The 18,828-nt window shown below is 39.7% G+C and overlaps 2 protein-coding genes across 14 annotated transcripts in view; one reads left to right on the top strand and one right to left on the bottom strand.

Moving 5' to 3' along the window:
- Nucleotides 1-750: 750 nt before the first annotated feature.
- LACC1 (laccase domain containing 1) lies at nucleotides 751-14,374 on the bottom strand. Of its 5 annotated transcripts, none has more exons than XM_042460483.1 (6): nucleotides 14,351-14,374; nucleotides 11,450-12,064; nucleotides 9,932-10,113; nucleotides 6,872-7,037; nucleotides 3,713-3,938; nucleotides 751-1,565 (listed from the first exon to the last, which is right to left on the bottom strand). In XM_042460483.1, the coding sequence occupies exons 2-6, from the start codon at nucleotides 12,015-12,017 to the stop codon at nucleotides 1,391-1,393; spliced, it is 1,317 nt and encodes a 438-aa protein (XP_042316417.1). In that variant the 5' UTR covers nucleotides 12,018-12,064; nucleotides 14,351-14,374; the 3' UTR covers nucleotides 751-1,390. The 5 variants fall into 5 exon arrangements, with proteins under 5 accessions (XP_042316417.1, XP_042316416.1, XP_042316419.1 ...); XM_042460482.1 differs by lacking the exon at nucleotides 14,351-14,374 and adding an exon at nucleotides 13,872-13,926; XM_042460485.1 differs by lacking the exon at nucleotides 14,351-14,374 and adding an exon at nucleotides 13,872-13,890 and having other exon boundaries at nucleotides 11,450-11,551.
- The window catches only part of CCDC122 (coiled-coil domain containing 122), a 20,865-nt gene continuing 16,145 nt past the window's right edge, over nucleotides 14,109-18,828 (top strand). For 3 of the 9 annotated variants that reach the window (XM_042460494.1, XM_042460488.1, XM_042460489.1), the window contains exon 1: nucleotides 17,993-18,129. Coding sequence is in view for 1 of the 9 variants with exons in the window: in XM_042460487.1 (XP_042316421.1) it covers nucleotides 14,116-14,161 (46 nt within the window). In the remaining 8 variants the exon portion in view is untranslated. Of the gene's footprint in view, nucleotides 14,162-17,207; nucleotides 17,226-17,992; nucleotides 18,130-18,320; nucleotides 18,504-18,828 lie in introns of those variants that run through there. The other 6 variants (XM_042460495.1, XM_042460490.1, XM_042460487.1 and 3 more) reach the window with 5 other exon arrangements.

Here is an 18,828-nt window from a genome sequence, read left to right as displayed (position 1 = left end):
TTTCTCAGCACAATTCAAAGTGCAGTTTGACCTATAAAGCCCTATACAGCTTGGGTCCAGGTTGTTTGAAGGACTCGATCTCCCTTCATGAGCCCACTAGAGCTCTAAGATCATCTGTGTGTAACAGCCTTTCTCTCTGCCCCACCATCTTTTCAGGCTTGCTTGGTGGGAACAAGGGAGAGGCCCTCCTTGGTGGCTGCTCCCAAACTTTGGAACTCCCTTCCTAAAGAGGCCAGAATGACCCTTGTTCTCCTTCTGCCAGTAGGTCAAAATATTTTTTTTGACCAGCAGGATTTTATAAAGGGGTAGGGTTGTGCATTTAATGCTGTATAGTTCTGTTTTGAAGGTTTGTATATAGTGTTTTAATTTTACTATTTTAATGCTTAATGTTTTAACTTTATAACTGGTTTAATTGGCTTTAAAAATTTATATTTGTACTTGTATTAACACTCTTCTATAGTTTTAAAATGTGTATTGTTAATATATGTAGTTATTTGCCTTGAATCCAATAAGTGGTGAAAGGTGGGATATCAGTGAATAAAACAGCAACAAGTCTTTGTCAGGATAGATGGTAAAATCAACTTGGGGTAAGAGGCAAAGAACAAAAGCTGTCTTATGTTAAATCCAATCTATATTTAGTCATTTTTCAGATACCTGGTAGAATGAAGTAGCGGACATTCAATTTATGCTCTCCTAGGTGTTATGATGATCAGTTTGTAGCTAGCATGTTATACAGTGTGGTGAGGGAAATATGTCTGACAAATCAATATTTTATTTACAGGTGTGGAGAATTTACAGTTGAAAGTGTTTGTCATGTCACACTGAAAAATATTATGGACAAATCCTAGTAAAACTTGCTTCTCAGCTCACTTGGCACTTTGTTCTTTAAAAAAAGGGCCTGAATGATAAACAAATGCAAACGTGCCTACTACTTGCAAATAGAGAAAATTGCTGCTGGTGTAAACGAATCTCTTGCACAGATGCTGGAACTTTCCCTCTCTCACATCTGTTTCCAAAGATGAACTGAAGAGGTGATCCAGATAATTTATTTGCAACAAGCATATAGCTAATGCAGTGCCCTTACATTCCACTGTTCAGCCCGTAGTCAACTTTGCTGCCATTCAAATGCTACCACATCAAATATGTTGATGGCAGAGTCTGCATAAAGAAAGACTGGATATTTTAAGGTAAGGTTTGGAAGTTTCAGCTTCACCCAAAGTGACACAGTATGCCTGACCAGGCAGCACATTGGTAGAGTGGAGTGGGGTTGGTGGAAACAGAGAAAAAAAATTCTAGTAGATCCATCTGTGTAACAGTTCCACACCTGATCCAGGATTCTGAGCATGAAGTAAACTTCCATTCTGCCACTACACACTCCTGCGATAAACTGTCATCCTTTAATTGATATGAAGCCAATCTGCGTCCCAAAATTCTCACCATCACGAACATGAGAGTAGAACTGATCAGGGCAACACGATGTGCAGAGGGTGACATTTTGGTTTAGATCCATTACAGAATAATCTTGAATGTTCTGAGGCAGAACCCCTCCAGCCTCAAGAAGAACACTTTTCCAGGAGGAAAGGGAAAAGAAAAGGGAAAAGAGATGGAGATTATTATAAGCAAGAAATTATTTCCTACAACTCTTTTCAAGTCTGACTTAATACCTTGGAAAGATAAAACATGTAAGAATGTTTGAATGGACAGAAGACTGTGCAAATCCTGAATAACTGTTCGGATGCAGTGATAGTTTGGGTGTAGGTGAAGAAATTGAAGTTCAATCCAGTCAGGGTTGACATTGTGTTGGTCACCAAACTGGGGTTGGGACTGCAGTCAATTCTGGATCAGGTTGCAATATCTCTGAAGGATCAGCTTTAGAGCTTGATACAGCACTGCTCTTGGAAAGCCAAGCAGCTGCTGTGGCCAATAGTGCCTTGCTCAGTTTTGGTTGGCGTGGTATCTGCATAATTTCCTAAGGAGGACCACAGGTGTTCATGCCTGAATAACTTTCCAACTAGACTCCTTTAATGCATTGTACATGTGTATGATCTTGGAAGCTACACCTAATGCAAAATGCAGCAGCCAGACTGTTGAGGATTTAAAAACCACCACTCTTGAAAGGACTGTGCTGGCACCCAATGTACTTCTGAACTCAATGCAAGCTCCTGCTTTTGACCTACAAATTCACAACAGCTTGGGGCCAAGACACCAGAAAGACCATCTCTGCCATATCAGGTTACCAAAGGCCCCCAGCAAAAGCCCAGTTCTGTGTCCCACCATCCCACAGGAGTAAGTTGTTATGTACACAAGAAAGACCTTTCTCTGCAGGAGAACTCTGATATGGAAGTCCATCCCAAGAGACGTCAGGATGGGTTTCTGGCAGTCAGCTAAAACTGTGTCAAGGGCTGGATGCTCTGGCTGTTTTAACTGTCTGGTTTTAAATGCTGATGCTTCAATTCTCAGGTAATATAGGTAGTATACATTAAGCCCCACTACTAAACCTAACCTCGTCATTATGCAGTGCTCACTTGCCTTATGTGAGCGATCCGTTCCAGACCCCCCTCCCTCCCGCGTAAGGCAAATACTGTGTATGCTTGAGCCCTATTGAAAATAATGGGGTTTGTGTAAGCGGTGTGGTGCGGCACGGCATGGGTGCACACGCCATTGCCGGTTCTGTTGCATGCCTTTCAGCATAAGCTGATAGCCACGTATGATGCGGGTGCACTGTACATTAATTCCAATGGGTCAGAAAATGCCACACAATTCACTGAATGCAAAGTGTCTTGTTTTTTTAGAAAAAAATCCTAGCGTGGTGGTAGTTAAAACACATTACAAGCAATGAAATAATAAAGTTATAACTTAAAATACTAAGATACAAAACTAAGATGTAATGGTGAGAGCGGAGAACAGTTTAAATATACCTGTACAAACATTAGCAGCAAAAACAGAAAGGTAGAAACAGCAACTGTTAAAACCAAAGTATTCCAATATTTTTAAGGGCCTGGCACAAAAAACGTCTGCAAAGTCTATTAAAAATTCACTAGCGTGGGTGCCATATATACCTGGTTAAGGAGAAAGTTCCACAAGGAAGGGGTCAACAGTGTGATGGCCTTGTTTCTAATGCCCATCCCCATCCTTAATGGAAAGCTGATCTTAATTCCCAGGCATCCCTGTATATGTGTAGGACCCCTTGGAATAGCTTGCTCCCAAGCGATTGTCCTTAAATTTTATGACAGTCTATGCATTCCCTCTTGCATCATATGTCCTCATATGCCATTATTATTATTATTATTATTATTTTGGCGTTGTACACAGACAAACAGGGCAACCCTCTTTGAGGAAATGAAATGAAATGAATTTGATATAAACAGTAGAAATCTAAGTGCCACTGGGAGGAATGTTTTTATGGATGACTGATACATCTGACCTAGATTGTCACTATGCTTGAAATAAAATAAAGAGATGTGTTTCTGTAGCAAGAATCTCTCAAACCAAACAAGATAGTTTCTTTAAAAAAAATTGTAATTCTCCTCTATCGGTTGTTTTGACAAAGATTTTAATAATTATGGGAAAATCATATATTGAGATCCACAATACATGTACTCTCTCTCCATATATTCTCTCCCAGCAAGCTCTCTATATTCCCTGCCAGTGATTAGGCACTCTGGAAACTACACTCCACATGATCATGGATAATAAATAAATTGAAGCTTACCGTGTTGCTCTTCGGATATCAATGTAAGGGTGTGATGATTCATAAAGTCTTACACATTTTGGATCAATCCTGTGAAATTCTTCGGCTGACTTCTGGGGTAGTTTAAAGCAACAAGGTCCCACAGATGGCCCCAAGACCACAAGTATGTCCTTCACATTACATCTATATTCAGTTATCATAGCATTAACAACAGCCATAGAAACTCCTTGCAATGTGCCTTGCCAACCTGAAAAGAAGGTGGAAAATCTGATAGCCTCAGGGTTAAGAAAAAGAAAAACCAAGACCACAAATCCTACCTTCAAAGTCTATGAATGGATATATTCTACATATAGAAACATGCGGAACTGAAGAAGTGTAGATCAAAGAGAACACAATGGAAGCAGTCATATTTCTTCATGACTCTGCAATATTCCCATATGCCTGCCACGATAAGCTCACACCTAGACCAAGAACCTGATGAGCTCTTTGCAGAGAAGAACTGAAATATCCTGGGAGACACCACTAGCAAGGAAACCACCTCACTCAGGAAAGCTGGAGAACCAGAAAATGAATGTCCCCACCCCAAACAGGTTTTTCATTATCTCCTCCCGGAAGCAAAGACAACAAGGCGTATGAGCTGGTCTAGTTTTGGGGCCCTTCCTCACTGCAGAACTATGTGCGTTGTCATTCCACTTTAACATGAATTGCTGTATCTTGTGGAATCCTGGGATTTGTAGTTTGGGGCGGGACTGGAGTTTTCTGGCTGAGAATGCCAAACGCTCCTCCCTAAACTGCATATCCCCGGATTCCATAGGATTCCACTGCAGTTAAAGTGAAATTAGCATGATAAGTGCGTACTGTGAAAGAGCTTGGGAAGGCACAGTGCACAACTGGACGAACAGGGGCGCACATTTTTCAATCTCTACTCTACAAGCAATATGTGCCCAATATTAAGGGCTCTCATGATGTGCAGAAGAGGAGAGTGCTGCAGGGCAGGTACTGCCCAACTGCTGCTCAGGTGTTGTAACATCCTCTGACCAGCTCCTCATGCTCCTGCTTGATGTGTTTGCTGGACAGGTTCCCTGATGATTTAGCACCTCTTGCCTACATCCTATGTCCCCCTCCTGCCTCACTGAACAGCACAAATAAGTGGAACACGGCTGCCTTAGAGTGACACAGCCTCCTTCTTTGTGAAGGTTTCTAAATAGGCTGGATGGCTATCTCTTGGGAAAGCTTTGATTGTGTGTTCCTGTATGGCAGCAGGTTGGTATGGATGACCCTTGGCATCTCTTCCAACTATGATTCTATGGTCCTAAGTTATTCAAATCACTCAGGATAATGAAGCATGCATGTCTAAATGATTTGGACAAAAACATATGAGTGGAGAAGAACCTCGTTCCATTCCCTCCAATGACCTCCCCATGCTCTGTCCCTACATGCACTTCAAAAACAAAACTGGGCCAGGCTAAAGAGAAAAGTGCCTATAGAGATGAACAGAACAGAGACAATGTGGCCATTTCATTTCAGCTATAATCACCTGTTCAAATAAAATAAAATTAGATACTAGCTCAGCTTGCGACGTTAATGGCAAGAGAAACATGACTGAAGCAAAGAAGACAGAAAGCATATGGGAGAACAATTCCCCATTGATGAAAGTTTACAATATCTGGGGTTGTTCTAGTATAGTTTTTTAAATATCAAGTAAGAGAGATTTATTAAAATATCTGGAGGAACACTTGCTTGTTTAAAGCATAGCTTGCAGTGAGTAATTTTGGCTCTTCTTCCACTATGTTCTAGAGAAAAAAAGAAAGGTTGCATGGGAATGTGTATGATTGATCATGATTTAAGTTGGACACAACAGAAAGTATAAGCACCATTATCACTATGAATAATTACTTAAAGATTGTGAAAACATATTTTCCACAGAGGTCCCTAAACAAAGAATCAGGAAGTAGTATCAAAAGACTGTAGCAACATAGGAAAGGATACTTTACTCCACAAAAACAAAAACAAAAAATCAGTAACAATGGAACAACAGCGATAACAGAGTAAGAATATTTTCAAGTTGTACATCTTCTCTATTCACACCGTGTCAACTCTCTTAGGTCCAAAACACACTGCAGAAATGATCCAGTCTGAGACTGCTTTAACTACCCTGGCTCAGTGCAGGGGAATTCTGGGAATTATAGATTATTGTGGCACTAGAGCTCTCTGATAGAGAAGGCCAAATGTCTGACAAAACTACAGTTCCCAGAATCCCCTAGCACTGAGCCAGGGCAGTTAAAGGGGTCTCAAACTGGATTATTTCTGTAATGTGTTTTGGACCTTACTATTCTTATCTTTTGATCAGGAGATAAAATATGACAAAAGATAGAATATAATCCAAATGAAATTAAGCATTTTAAAGTTCTGCTTAAAGGACAAAGTGCTCAACACGGGTTGCATCAAGCCATCTGTAAAGCAGGCTTCATTCACACTATGTTTTAAATTGGTTTGCAAACCAGTTTGAAGCAGTTTAAATGACCCTGGTTCACAATTGAACCAAATTGCTGAAGTGGTTCGGAGAGGGGGCCATGTGTTAGAACCATTTAACATGCATCTTTTTGACACTGAATTTTTCTGCGACTTTTTTGATTAATCGAGTGAACAAGATGTGGCTTGGAATCGTTTTAAATTTGCCCTTCTGCTGGCCAAAGTGGGTCAATTTCAAATCGATTTATTCATTCATCAATGTGAATGACAAGTGGGTTACTTTACAGGAAAGAAATGCAATCAGGGCAAATGTAGTATGAGCGTAGTATGAGCTCCTCTACTGAGCTGATCCATCAATTCGGATTGCAAACATATTTATTTGAAAGTGGGAATGAAGCCTCAGTATTGCTTTCTTTAAAAAAAAAACAGTGGCTTCAATTCATTACATAAAAAAGTATATTAAAGCCTAAAAGATATATATCCAACTGCACTATTTATAAGGAAAAAAGGGGTAAGGGAGAATGATGGCAAGAGAGTAAGAAAGCGCGCGCACACACACACCACATATAAAAAGGGAGAATTCAGCCTAAGGCAGAAATAAGGAAAACAGCATGGCCAACTCGGAAAGCTTACAAAATGAAAAGGCTACTGATAAGTTTGCACAATGGATTCCTTAACACATGCAGAACAGCAAATGATTCTTGTTACCTGAATGAGCAGCACCACATGCTTTTTGGACTGGATCAGCAAAAAGCACAGGGATGCAATCTGCTCCAGGAGCTGCTATTGTAACACCTTTCTGGTTAGTTACTATTCCATCATAGCTCTCTGGTTTAGCCTTTCCCATGACCCAAACATCACTGGCATGGTTGACCTGTGAACACCAAGAGAAGGTAAGGCAATTTGAAAACTAAAGCCTGGATGCACCCATTTCAGACTTGTGAAATCTACTTTGTGAAACTCTGAGCTCCAGCAACCAATAAAAGCCAGACAGGAATTTGCCCAGGAATTTGATCTGAATACTAGAATTGAACTTAGTCTTTTTGTACAAAAGTCAACCCCCCAAAAACAGAAACAGAGATTTCCCCATTCTAGCAATATAACTGGCAGGGTGTGGTTTTGTTGTACCACTTGAAGTCAGAAATCCTTAGCTGTCATGTAGAGAGCTTGATCTAACTTTTGTCAATTCTTCTTTTAAATGAAGCCAGGATGTTTCAATGACTTCCTATACAGACACATGAATTTATTTGCTGGCCTGCTGGGGTCATCCTCCTTGGAGGAGAACTTCTGTTTATCCCCAAGAAAGTAACAATAACAACAATGAAATCTCTACCTTTCTTCATGATATTGCACTGGCTTCTTGTTTTTACATCAGTTGTGGGATTTATCCAGCCCTCCAGATGCTGCAGAACTGCAGGTCCCAGCATTCTATTCCATTGGCTTTGCTCATTAGGGCTGGTGGAAGTTGCAGTTTAGCAGCATCAGGAGGGCTGCACAATTAACACAGTTTTTGCAGTGGGTTATACCTTTAAGACGACAGCTCAGTTTCTTAAATGTGAAGTTCACTGTTTGTCCTGTTTAGGAGAAACATAGGTTCTTCTGTTTGACCTGTTTAGGAGAACCACTGCCAGTAGTTTAGGAAAGTGACAAAGCATCTGTATTTAGCAAGACTTTGGAATTCTATTTAACTCCCAGCCATATATGTTCAAGCTGGCTTCAAGGATACCCTATAAAGGGAAAAATGCTCATTAAAAGAGCAGCAGCAGCATGGGGCCTAATCACATTTCCTTTTCATAACAAGGCTAAAGGCTGTTTAGTGATATCTATGTTTTTAAAGCAAGATTACATTTGTTATTTTGTGTTAATTACATCCAGTGCTGTGATCCGCACATGAATGATGGTTTACTTGAGCTGCATATTGAAGGAATGAAATTCTTTGCTCTGCAGAGCCCCTGTGATCACAAATGTCAAATCTCAGGGTTTATCTGGAGAGAACATAGGGAAAACTTCTTCTAGGATCTTGTTGGAAGCAATTGCTCTGCACAAGGTCCAGAAAACAGTAACACTAGCTAGTGAAGTTGAGAAAGAATTCATGGGCGGGTTACAGATCGCCACTTACGACGCACTCTGTGCGTGCTAGGGTTAGGAAGGGGCGTGCTAGGGTTAGGAAGAGTCACCCCTTCCTAACCCGCCCCGGCCCCAACACGCGCGGAGCACGTCGTAAATGGCGGCACCCATCCACATGGGCACCGCCATTTTGACGTCTTGGACGCTGTGTATCCAGACATGTCGTGGTGGAAGTGACGCCGTGAGGGTGTGCTTCGCTCCTCGTGGCGCCACTCCCGCGTTTTAAAAAGGAGCGCCATTTCGGTGCTCCTTTTTCACTGCGCGGGGAAGCCTCACAGTCTGGCCGCTGGGGCGTCCCTCCGCAGCAAATGGCGGCAGGGGGAAAACGGCCCCTTGAGGGCCGTCTGTAACCCGCCATGTAGATGTCAGCCTTCTAAATGCTACCACTCAAAGCTTTCATTACCTGCCCACCCCCCCAAATACATGAATACACTTGACCCCATTTACAGAAGGGACCATTAGGCAGGAAGTTTGTTTCCACCCTTATGTCCTGGGCTGAGATTGCAATAATTACAGCACTGAAAGAAAATGGGTAGGCAGATCTTTCTTGCGGAGGTCGTAAAGAAATCTCCTGGGGTAGGGTGCGGGTGGGGGAATGTAGGCAAATGCATACAACCAATGACTTGCAACAGAACTGGGCAGTAACTATAGCACCCTGAGGTAGTTGCAAGGCTTGAGGCTGCAATTCAAAACAATGAGAGAATGTTTTGTGAGAGCGAGTGAGAAAAGCTAACTTCTAAACAGAGAAGTCTCATCTTGTAATCTAGAAGCCCAGCTCATTTATTCTAGACAGTGAGTGTCTCTGGGGGTAAGAGTAGTGGTTTTTCCTTTCTAAGGAGAAATGAAATGAAATAAAATAAAGTATTTCACCTCTTCAGAGACTATTAAAAGCAGATTCCTAGAGTTACCACTAGTAAGCTTTTTGGTAAACCTGGGCCTGTTACAGACTGCCAAAATAAAGCTGCTTCGGGTCTCTTTGGAGGGATGCTGTTTAAATGATGCATGCATCCTAAGAATCTGGAAGCTGCACCAAAGCTGCACTCCAGTGCTTACAAATGGAGTGTGGCTTTGGCGCGACCTCCGGACTCTTAGGACCCATGCATCATTTAAACAGCATACCTCCAAAGAGACCCGAAGCAGCTTTATTTTGGCAGTATGTAACAGGCCATGGTAATTCAGCACACATTTCTTTTTGTCTGTGAGGAATGTTACTTTGATTCCGTTGGAATGGCTTACCCTCTACCAATCATGTAAAACATTGAGAACCCACCATTCTACACATGTTCAAGACAGGTGACAGTTCCAATTTAAAATAATTTCATACTGTACTGTAAAACAAACAATTGAAACATTAAAAGCCAGTGGCTATGATGTCTGTAAGATCTTGGAGTTGTAGTTCATTAAAAACTAAAAAAGGCAACTTTTCTAAGCTTTGAGCACAATGATTTAGAAAGCCCAAATGATACTTTCTTGGAGCAGGGCTTTCAAGAGAAACAATTAAGAAGACACAGCAAAAGTTGCTCTGTGTAGATCCTGCAAAGGCTCCTACATCATTAAGAATTACACAGATGTGGACTAGCCACATTTGGTGCAAGCTGGCCTTAAATCTTTTTCTCCCAGACTCAATACTACTTGCCTTACCTTTACACTATGATATGTATCTTGGCTGAATCCAGCAGCAATGGCTAACCTACGAAGGTTTTCTTTGACTACAGCAGGTGGATCACGCCGCTTGGAGCTACTGAAGAGATTTAAGGAGCTCAGGGTTGATATGTATGAAATGCCACCTGTTCTTGTAGTGAATCCATGGAGGAAGATATCATCTAAGGAAACAGTTTTGAAATACAAATAAGAACTGGTATGTGGACCTAATATTTCCATCCACAGCAATATATTCCCATTGCTTTAACAGATTTAGTTTAGTTATGATCCTCATGGATAATCCTAATCTGTTGGTAAATGTTAGTGAATTCCTGTTCATTTCCATGGTTATTAAGTTGTGGGGTACTACAGGGTTCCACCCAATCTCCAAACTCTAATATCTATATGAAGCCAAGGGGTGAAGTTAGGAATTTTGGGGCTGAACATGACACTTAGCTCTGTTTCTCCTTGTCTTTGGAGTCAGCTGGGATGGTGCAAGACCAGTGCATAGATGCTATAATAGAATGGATGAGGGCCAAGAAACTGAACCTGAACCCTGATGAGAGAGAGGCTTTGTGGACTGGGGTTTCTTGGACTAGGAAATTGGGTAAACAGCTTATCCTGGATGGGATTGTGCTCCGTCTGAACGTGCATACCTTGAGAGCACTCCTAAATCCATTTCTGTTATTGGGAGCCAAAGTAACACCAAGGCATAGAATGCTTTGGGGTCAGCCTTGGCTAGTCTGGCAGTTATGGCCTTCCTTGGTGACTTATAACCTGGCCACACTTGCTTCAGATAGTAACCAAGGGTTAGACTACTTGAAGAGAAAGAAGCCACTTCTAGAGCAAAATGCAGCAGCTAGATTGCTGTACAGCAATAATATAATACCAGTCAATTCTGGCTTGAATTCAAGGTGGTAGTAATGACATCTAAAGCCCTAAATTCTTTGGAGCATAGATATTTGAAGGAGAAGTCCTCCCTTTTTATGCCTGCCCATGGACTGAGATCTATAGGGCCTCCCTATGTCTCACCAATGTACACTGCGTGTGGAGATGGGAAAGAGCTTTCTTAGCTATGGCACTTTGCTTGTGGAATGCCCACCCCTTTAAGATCTGCCTGGCACTGATGTTGGCTTTATTCCAGTGCCTAGCTAAAACTAGATGGGTTTTTCTACCCACCAGGGTCCCCAAAGTGACAGACAATAAAATCACAACATAAAGATAGAACAGAAACAAAAGCCAAAATTAGACAAATAACATACTGTGTGTCTTCAAGTCATTTCTGACTTCTGGCGAGCCTAAGGTGACACTATCATGGGGTATTCTTGGAAGAATTTGTTCTGAGGGGGTTTGTTTTACCTTCCTCTGAGGCTGAGAGTGTGTAATTTACCTAAGGTTACCCAGTGGGTTTCCATGGCTAAACAGGGATTTGAAACCTGTCTCCCAAAATCTTACATCCAGCACTCAAACCACTTTGGCTCTCTGACATACTAACACACACACGCACATCTAAGTTACCTGGAATCAATGAAGATTTGAGAATGGTGAGCTTTCCATTCAGAGCAGGCAGACTTTCCAAAAACATCTTTATCTCACTTTGGATCCTTTCTGTATCTTGTTCTGAGAGTGACATTAATTTACTCTTTAGTACTGTTGATTTTGGGAGATTATTTTCTTCACACGATATCTCTAAATTTTTATACTCAAACTGGTAAACACTAGTAAAAAGCTGACTGATGTATTCTCTGATTAATGGCTTTCTTTGTGATGTCAAGATTATTTTAACAATATTTATGTTTTTATCATCAAGCTTTTGTTTAATGGTGTACAAGGTAGCAACTGTATTTTCAGAACACACAACCTCAAATTTTCTCTCTGGGCAAGGAAGAATCTGCATTACTTTATGAAGTGCATCTTCGCCATTCTTTTTACTTAAGGCTTGGCAACACATAAGGCAAACAAAGGGAGACTGGGAAGGATCCTTCTCCTCAATAGCTTCTAATGTCCTAATGAGTGATTCCTGAATTTGGTTATTCCAAGAGCTAGCTCCTAGGTGGCACAGATCAATCAATACAGCCTTTGCCATAGTGTACACAACTGGACAATGCACGAAGATTTAATTTAATGATGAACCTATAAGGAAAAAGATAGAAAAAGAATATGTATTATTCAAATGTTATTTGTTATTAGATTAATCATATTAAATTAACTAAATTAAATGCATATTACAAAAGAGAAATTGATAATCACGTTTTACTTTGTGTCCAACTCAAAAGCAAGACCTATAATGGTGTTTTTTTGGAAAGATTTTTCAGAGTGGTTTTGCCTTCATTTCCTCTGAGGCTGAGAGTGTGTGACATGCCCAAGGACATCTAGTGTGTTCCCTTGCTAATGGGGATTCAAACCCTGGCTCCAGAGCGTAACCCCGTGTTCAAACCAATACACCATACTGAGTTATACAAATAAGAAAACAGCAGTCGTTGTTGAATGAGTCCCATTCAGGAGAAAATGGGACATCAATCAACAAAAACAAATAAAAAATAAGTAAGTAAAGCAGGTTTAGCTGAACGTGGTACATAAATGGCATGACTTACTAGAAAAGACAAATGCTGAATGGTAGAAAGAATAGGAGACTGATACCAGATGGATAAACTTAGGCCTTTATCACACTAGCTGAGATCCCGCGGGAAATTGGATTTTAACGAAGTTATTAATTCGCATTTAACAGAACCCACAATTTGGGAGTTTACCACACCAAATTGCTGGCAAAGTGAAATACGCGAAGTTAAACTTACGTTAAAGCAGAGAAAAACGCCACCTTTTTACTTTTGGAATTTCCTGAAAGTAAAAAGCTGCTCTTTTCCTCTGGTTTAACTTCAGTTTAACTTCACGTTATTTCACATTAACAGCAATAACTTCGGGCCTTTCTGGGGTTTCTCTAATTTACTCTCATTTAAATCCCATTTTCCTGTGAGATTGTTGCTGTATGCTTTCAAGGCATTCCAATTATGGTTACTCAAAGGCAAACCTATCCCCGGCTTTTCTTGGCAGATTTGCTCAGGGGGATTCCATTGCATTCCTTTGAGGTTGTGAGTAGCCCAACATAAACCATGGGTTTCTTAAGGATTTGAACCCTGGTCTCCAGAGCTGTAGTCCAATGTTCAAGCTACTACACCACGCTGGCAGAGATACTAGAAAGCACCCCCCTGTTATTCTAAGGATGAAGTAGGCGGAGTATTATTTTTATAAGACAAAAGGAGCTTGACATGCAGGTACAATGTGAGTTGAAGGCTTTCATGGCCAGAATCCATAGTTTTTTGTGGGTTTTCAGGGTTTGTGGCCATGCTCCAGACGAGTTATTCCTGATGTTTTACCAGCATCTGTGGCTGGATCTTCAGAGAAAACCCCCCAAAAGCCCCCCAAAAAACTATGCAGGGTACGTTTATGGGGTGTGTGCAAATCTCACGTTTGCTTCTGATCAAATGAGATTTTCAGTTTTTGTATAATTTCAAAATCTGCAAAACCAGTTTGACCAGAGGTACACAGAGGAGGTATAAGGATTATAATGTATGCTTGACTTTACAGTATTTCCCTTAACTGAAAATAGGCCCATGTCATTCTTGACTTTACATGGGAAAGAAACAAGGAAATAAGTGAAAGGTACGCTAAGGAGATAAAACAAAATAAAATCCAACTGAAATATTTCTTATGTAGTGAGTTTCAGTCCTCAAATCGCCGTTTTGGGAAAGGAATGGGCTATAAATAATAAGAGAAGAACAACACAACAACACTATTTTGATTTTATATTAATACTGTTTTTAGATGCTCTGAGTCCCAGTTTTGGGGAAAGGGTAGGATATAATATAATATAATAATAATAATAATAATAATAAATAATCTATGCCTCTATGTAATCCTAGTATCAAATAGGTGTACTTACTAAACTGCAGAATATTTTGCCTCCCTCCAGAGAGGCAGCTCCTTCTCTGCTGCCCTTGGCCTGTGCAGGGTGACATGATCCAGCAGGCACGAGCAGCAGAAGAGCCTCCCTTCTTGCTTCCTTCCTCCTGCAAAAGTGACCCAGGCCAGGAGGGGAATTCCCAGAGGTTCTTGCGCCTAGTCTCCTCCACGTTGCCTAACAGGAAGGCAGCAAGGCTCCCAGCCAGAAGCCAGCAGAGGAGCTGATGCAGCAGCACTTCCTGCTTCTCTTTTGCCTTCCCCCAGGAGGAAGTGAGAGCTCTGCATTTGCAAAGGAAACAAGGAGGCTAACCATGAATTTCAGGCCAGGGTCGTGTTGGCAACAGGAGTATATATATATACACAATTATGTATATGATAAAATAAAAAGTATATTTTAAAAAAAGGTTTTATTCTCCCCCCCCCCCCCCAATAGCATTTCAATTTTATAATGGTTCTTACCAGTTTAGAAAACTTTGCATGTTTTAAACAAACATGTTCTTCTGCTTGTGCAAAGAAGCATACATGAATCCTGCCTGCCTGTGTGATGTGATCACAACTTGGAAACTCCCGTTTGGAAATGCTGAGTTCATTGGGGTTACCTTCTTGGCAGGGGTGTGTAGGGTGTGATAGCAGCAAAACAAGGAATAAAACAAAGGTCATGGAGGATTGTTTACATGATCAGAAAGATCCAGAGGTTACCTGAGAAGAATTACCTCAGTTCGCCCACCTATCCAAATAAGGATGCCTGTATGTTAACCCTGTCCTCTGGCTCCTTCTATTGTATGATTGCTCATCTATTGATGATTTGTACTGGATGTAGGACTATTGTATATACTCATGTATGGGTCTAGAATTTATTTAAAAATTGATCCCAAAACCTGAGTTGACTTATCCACTATCAATGTAGTTCTGCAGTTTAACTCTTATTTAAAAAAGAACCCATCCCCTGTTGAAAGGCCTGACCCACCTCTACTCTTATCCCTCCAGACTTTAGTATGAGCAGAAAACGTTATGCCTGCTGGGATTTTGTAAATTTCATTGACTCATAGAGTTGAGAGAGACCCACTAGGGCCATCCAGTCCAACCCCCTGCCATGCAGAAATCCAAATCAAAGCATCCCTGACAGATGGCCATCCAGCCTCTGTTTAAAGACTTCCAAGGAAGGAGACCCCACCACACACGAGGGAATGTGTTGCACTATCAAACGCCCTTACTGTCAGGAAATTGTTGGCATTGTTTTTCTTGCTTCATCCTTAAGATCCTTTGTTACATGCGCCTAGCTTTACCCTCGACTTATCCACGGGTCTATCCAAATCCATAATTTTGACCCAGAATCTACACTCAACTTATACTGGAGGTTGACTTATAATTGAATATTACGGTATTTATTTAAATACAGGTTGAGTCTTCCTTACCTGAAATGTTTGGGAACAGAGTGTTTTGGAGTTCATATTTCTTTGGATTTTGGAATATCTGTATTTGCATAATGAGACATCTTGGAGATGGGACCCGAATCTAAACAAACAAAACAAATGGTTAATGCTTCATATGCACCTTTTAAATAGTCTGAAAGTAATTTTACAATATTTTAAATATTGTGTACATGAAATAAAGTTTGGGTACACTGAACCATCAGAAAGCAAATGTGTCACTATCTCAGGCACCCATAAAAATAGTTTTGGTATAAGGAACCATTGATGGAGGTCTGGAACCGTATAGAAAAAGATATGCCCAAGATGGGAGGATGGGTATCACCACAAGAAGCTTTCCACAGAAAAGAAATAGGGGAAGATGATAATTGGTATAGATACAAACAATATACTGGAAATGCAAAAGGGAAAATAACCGTAGTAGAAAGGGAAAGCTTAAGGTAAACAAGGTACTATAAACTGGTTTACTTATAGACAATTAGTAGAAAAATATAGAGAGGATTCGAAAATTTTGAATTTGATCTGAAGCAGGAGAAATCAGAATTGGAGAAACGTTATTGGAAGTTAAAATAAACAATGGAAAATTATGGAATATTGCTTAAATTGAAATGGAAGATGAGGTGGTGAAGGAACAATGATAAAATGGGCAAAACTCCTGGTCATATAACAGATGGAAGGAACAGTGGAAAAAACTATGGAATAACATATATAAATTCACAGTTTCCCAAAGCTTAAGGGAAATTTGTATAAATGTTCTTTTTATGGTATCATACCCCTGTTAAATTGGCAAAAATGTTTAAAAACAATATTATCTTGTTGGAAGTGCAAGAAAGAAATAGGGACTTTTTATCACTGCTGGTGGTCTTGTAAATTTGCGAAAAAAATATTGGAGAGAAATAACGACCAATTATATAATTATGAAGAGGAAAATAGACTGAAACCCAATGTTATTTATTAGGGATTCTGGAAGGTAATTTTAAGCTAAAGAGGAGAAAATAATGTTCTATATGATAACACTGCGAGAATGTGTTATGCACAAATGTGGAAAAGTGTATCTTCCTACAGTGAAGAAGGATGATGAAATTATATGAAGGTATGGAAATGGACTTATTAACACAAGCACTGAGGGATTCAAAACAACAAACAAAGAAGAATGGTCAGATGTCATTGAATTTATGAAACAGAATGGGGTAACATTACATGGTTGTAGTTTTGTATACTAATGTAGTATCTAACACAAATATTTGGTGAATTTACTAGAGAAGGGATGCTAGATCCGTAAAGAAGGATAACACTATTGAAAAGTCAAATGTGAAAATCAAGATTCTAAGATGAGTGGAGGAAGTCAGGTTGTGAATGGTAAAGTGAACATGTGTTATAGGAGGAAGATAAGAGAATTAGTGAATAAGTGAAGACTAAATCTTTGAGAGGGTTAAGTAAGTGTAGAGGTTAGGGTAAGTAGATAGAAGGTAAAGAGGGACGGCGTTTGGAAGTTAGTAGGTAAGGAAGGCAAAAGAAAGGAATATAAAAATAGAAAGAAATAGGAGGATAGAGGTTTTGCATAGGAAGGTAAGGTATGAAGAGTATGAGTATGTATGTTGTTGTTTATATATTATTGTATGTTATTGTTATTTTGTATGTCTTTTAATAATAAATAAAAAAATAGTTTTGGTTTTTGGAATATTTTGCATGTTGGAATTCCACATAAGGAGACTTAACATAAACAGGTATACCTAGTTAAGAAATATATGCATTCCTGGGCATGGCATTGATAGACTTTGGTGCCAGAGGTAGAAATACACAGAAAGATAGGAAGAGGTTCGTGTGTGTGTGTGTGTGTGCGTACATACACACCAACACCCACACACATACAAAGAGAGAGAGAGAGAGAGAGAGAGGAGCAGGTTAACATCTTTCCACAAACTTTTAATCCAAAGTTAACAATATGTGCATGAAGAATAAAACAACCAGATCAGATAAGTCCTGTAGAAGTAAACAAAAACACATCGAACCTTCTAGAGAACATGTGAAGGCTTTTCCTAAAATGTCTCCAGGGATTAATTTTTTCATCTTTCTAATTATTATCATTTTGTGGCCAAAGTTATACATTCATGCTTTTTTAAATACGCTGCCGGGGGTACCCAATAAAGCAAGCTTAATTGGTTTTCCAGCTTTCTTTCACCATCTGCCTAGTGCTGATGCTGCTAAAAAATTTCCATCTAGACAGAAGATGAGGAGGAAAAATAAAGGCAGACAAGGCCCCCAAAGCCTTTGGAGCTTCTTTGTTGGAGGCATGCCTATATTTAACACTATAATCCACAGAAGCCAATCTTAATTGGTGGTTCTGAAAGTCAAGAAAATGATCAATCCAATCAAATAAAAATATTCAAGATAGCATTTCTGTATACAGGTTGATCTCCTGTATCCGAAATGCTTGGTGCCTGAATTTGGATTTCAGGTTTTGGAATATTTGCATATGCGTAATGAGATGTCTTGGAGATGGGACCTAAGTCACAACTTGAAATTCATTTATGTTTCATTTATACCTTATATTCATGGCCTGAAGTTTTTATACATAATATTTCTAATAATTTTGTGCATGAAACAAAGGCTGTATCTGTACTGCATGATCAGTTCGTGAAGCCTCCATCAGTGAGTTTCCTGTGACTCTGTGTAAACTCGAACTCAGCTCTCTCTCTGCCTTGCCCAATGCCCACTGCACAGGAAATTCACTGATGGAGGTTCACTAATGAAGCTGATTTTCAGGATCGGTTGTTCAGTGTTACTGATATTTGTATGGAAGAATTGGTGACAAACATCTGGGGAGAATTTTGAAAAAAACGGATTAATTTGTTGCATGGAAAGCAAGCGTTAATCAAAACTGACAGACCTAGGCTGCATCCGCACTGTAGAAATCATCTGGTCTGACTCCACTTTAACTGCCATGGCTCAATGCTATGACATTTTGGGGTTTATAAATTCCCCAGAATTCCATAGCCTTGAGCCATGGTAGTTAAAGCAATGTCAAACTGGATTATTTCTTTAGTGTGGATGCAGCATCAATTGTATGCAAACAGATTGATGTAACAGATGTTTTGGGGTCCACCCAACCACATTTAATGCTTAAATGCAACAATAGAAAAGGGATTAAGCCTGGAGATCCAACCAAAAAGGATCTTCAGGTAAAATATAGTCATGTAAGGGACAAAAGTTATTGTCTTCTAAAGTATAGGCCTCAGTTGTCTATATATATTTTCACAACTCTCACTGCACCTCTTTTTTATGTTTTTAATTGTATTGTTCTTTTAATAATGTGAAGCTTCCCTGAGTCCCAGTCCTGGGAAAAGAGCAGGATACAAATTAATAATAATAATAATAACATAATAATATTATTATATAATTATTATTACATAATAGTATAATAATATAAATTCCATACATATCATAATAATATTACTTATTATTATTATTATTATTATTATTATTATTATTATTATTATTATTATT

This window comes from Sceloporus undulatus, chromosome 3 (assembly GCF_019175285.1).
Source record: "Sceloporus undulatus isolate JIND9_A2432 ecotype Alabama chromosome 3, SceUnd_v1.1, whole genome shotgun sequence".
Classification (NCBI taxonomy): domain Eukaryota; kingdom Metazoa; phylum Chordata; class Lepidosauria; order Squamata; family Phrynosomatidae; genus Sceloporus; species Sceloporus undulatus.
Note: the sequence above shows the minus strand (reverse complement) of the source record. Positions and strands in the feature narration are given on the sequence as shown.

What these genes read in the sequence shown, in the direction of transcription:
- LACC1 (XM_042460483.1), bottom strand. Translation starts at nt 12,017, where the DNA reads ATGGCAAAGGCTGTATTGATTGATCTGTGCCACCTAGGAGCTAGCTCT. An exon ending in CAAATCTTCATTGATTCCAG is followed by an intron (nt 10,114 to 11,449) that starts GTAACTTAGATG and finishes CTGTTTCCTTAG; the next exon opens with ATGATATCTTCCTCCATGGA. An exon ending in ATGTGGTGCTGCTCATTCAG is followed by an intron (nt 3,939 to 6,871) that starts GTAACAAGAATC and finishes CCTTCTTTTCAG; the next exon opens with GTTGGCAAGGCACATTGCAA.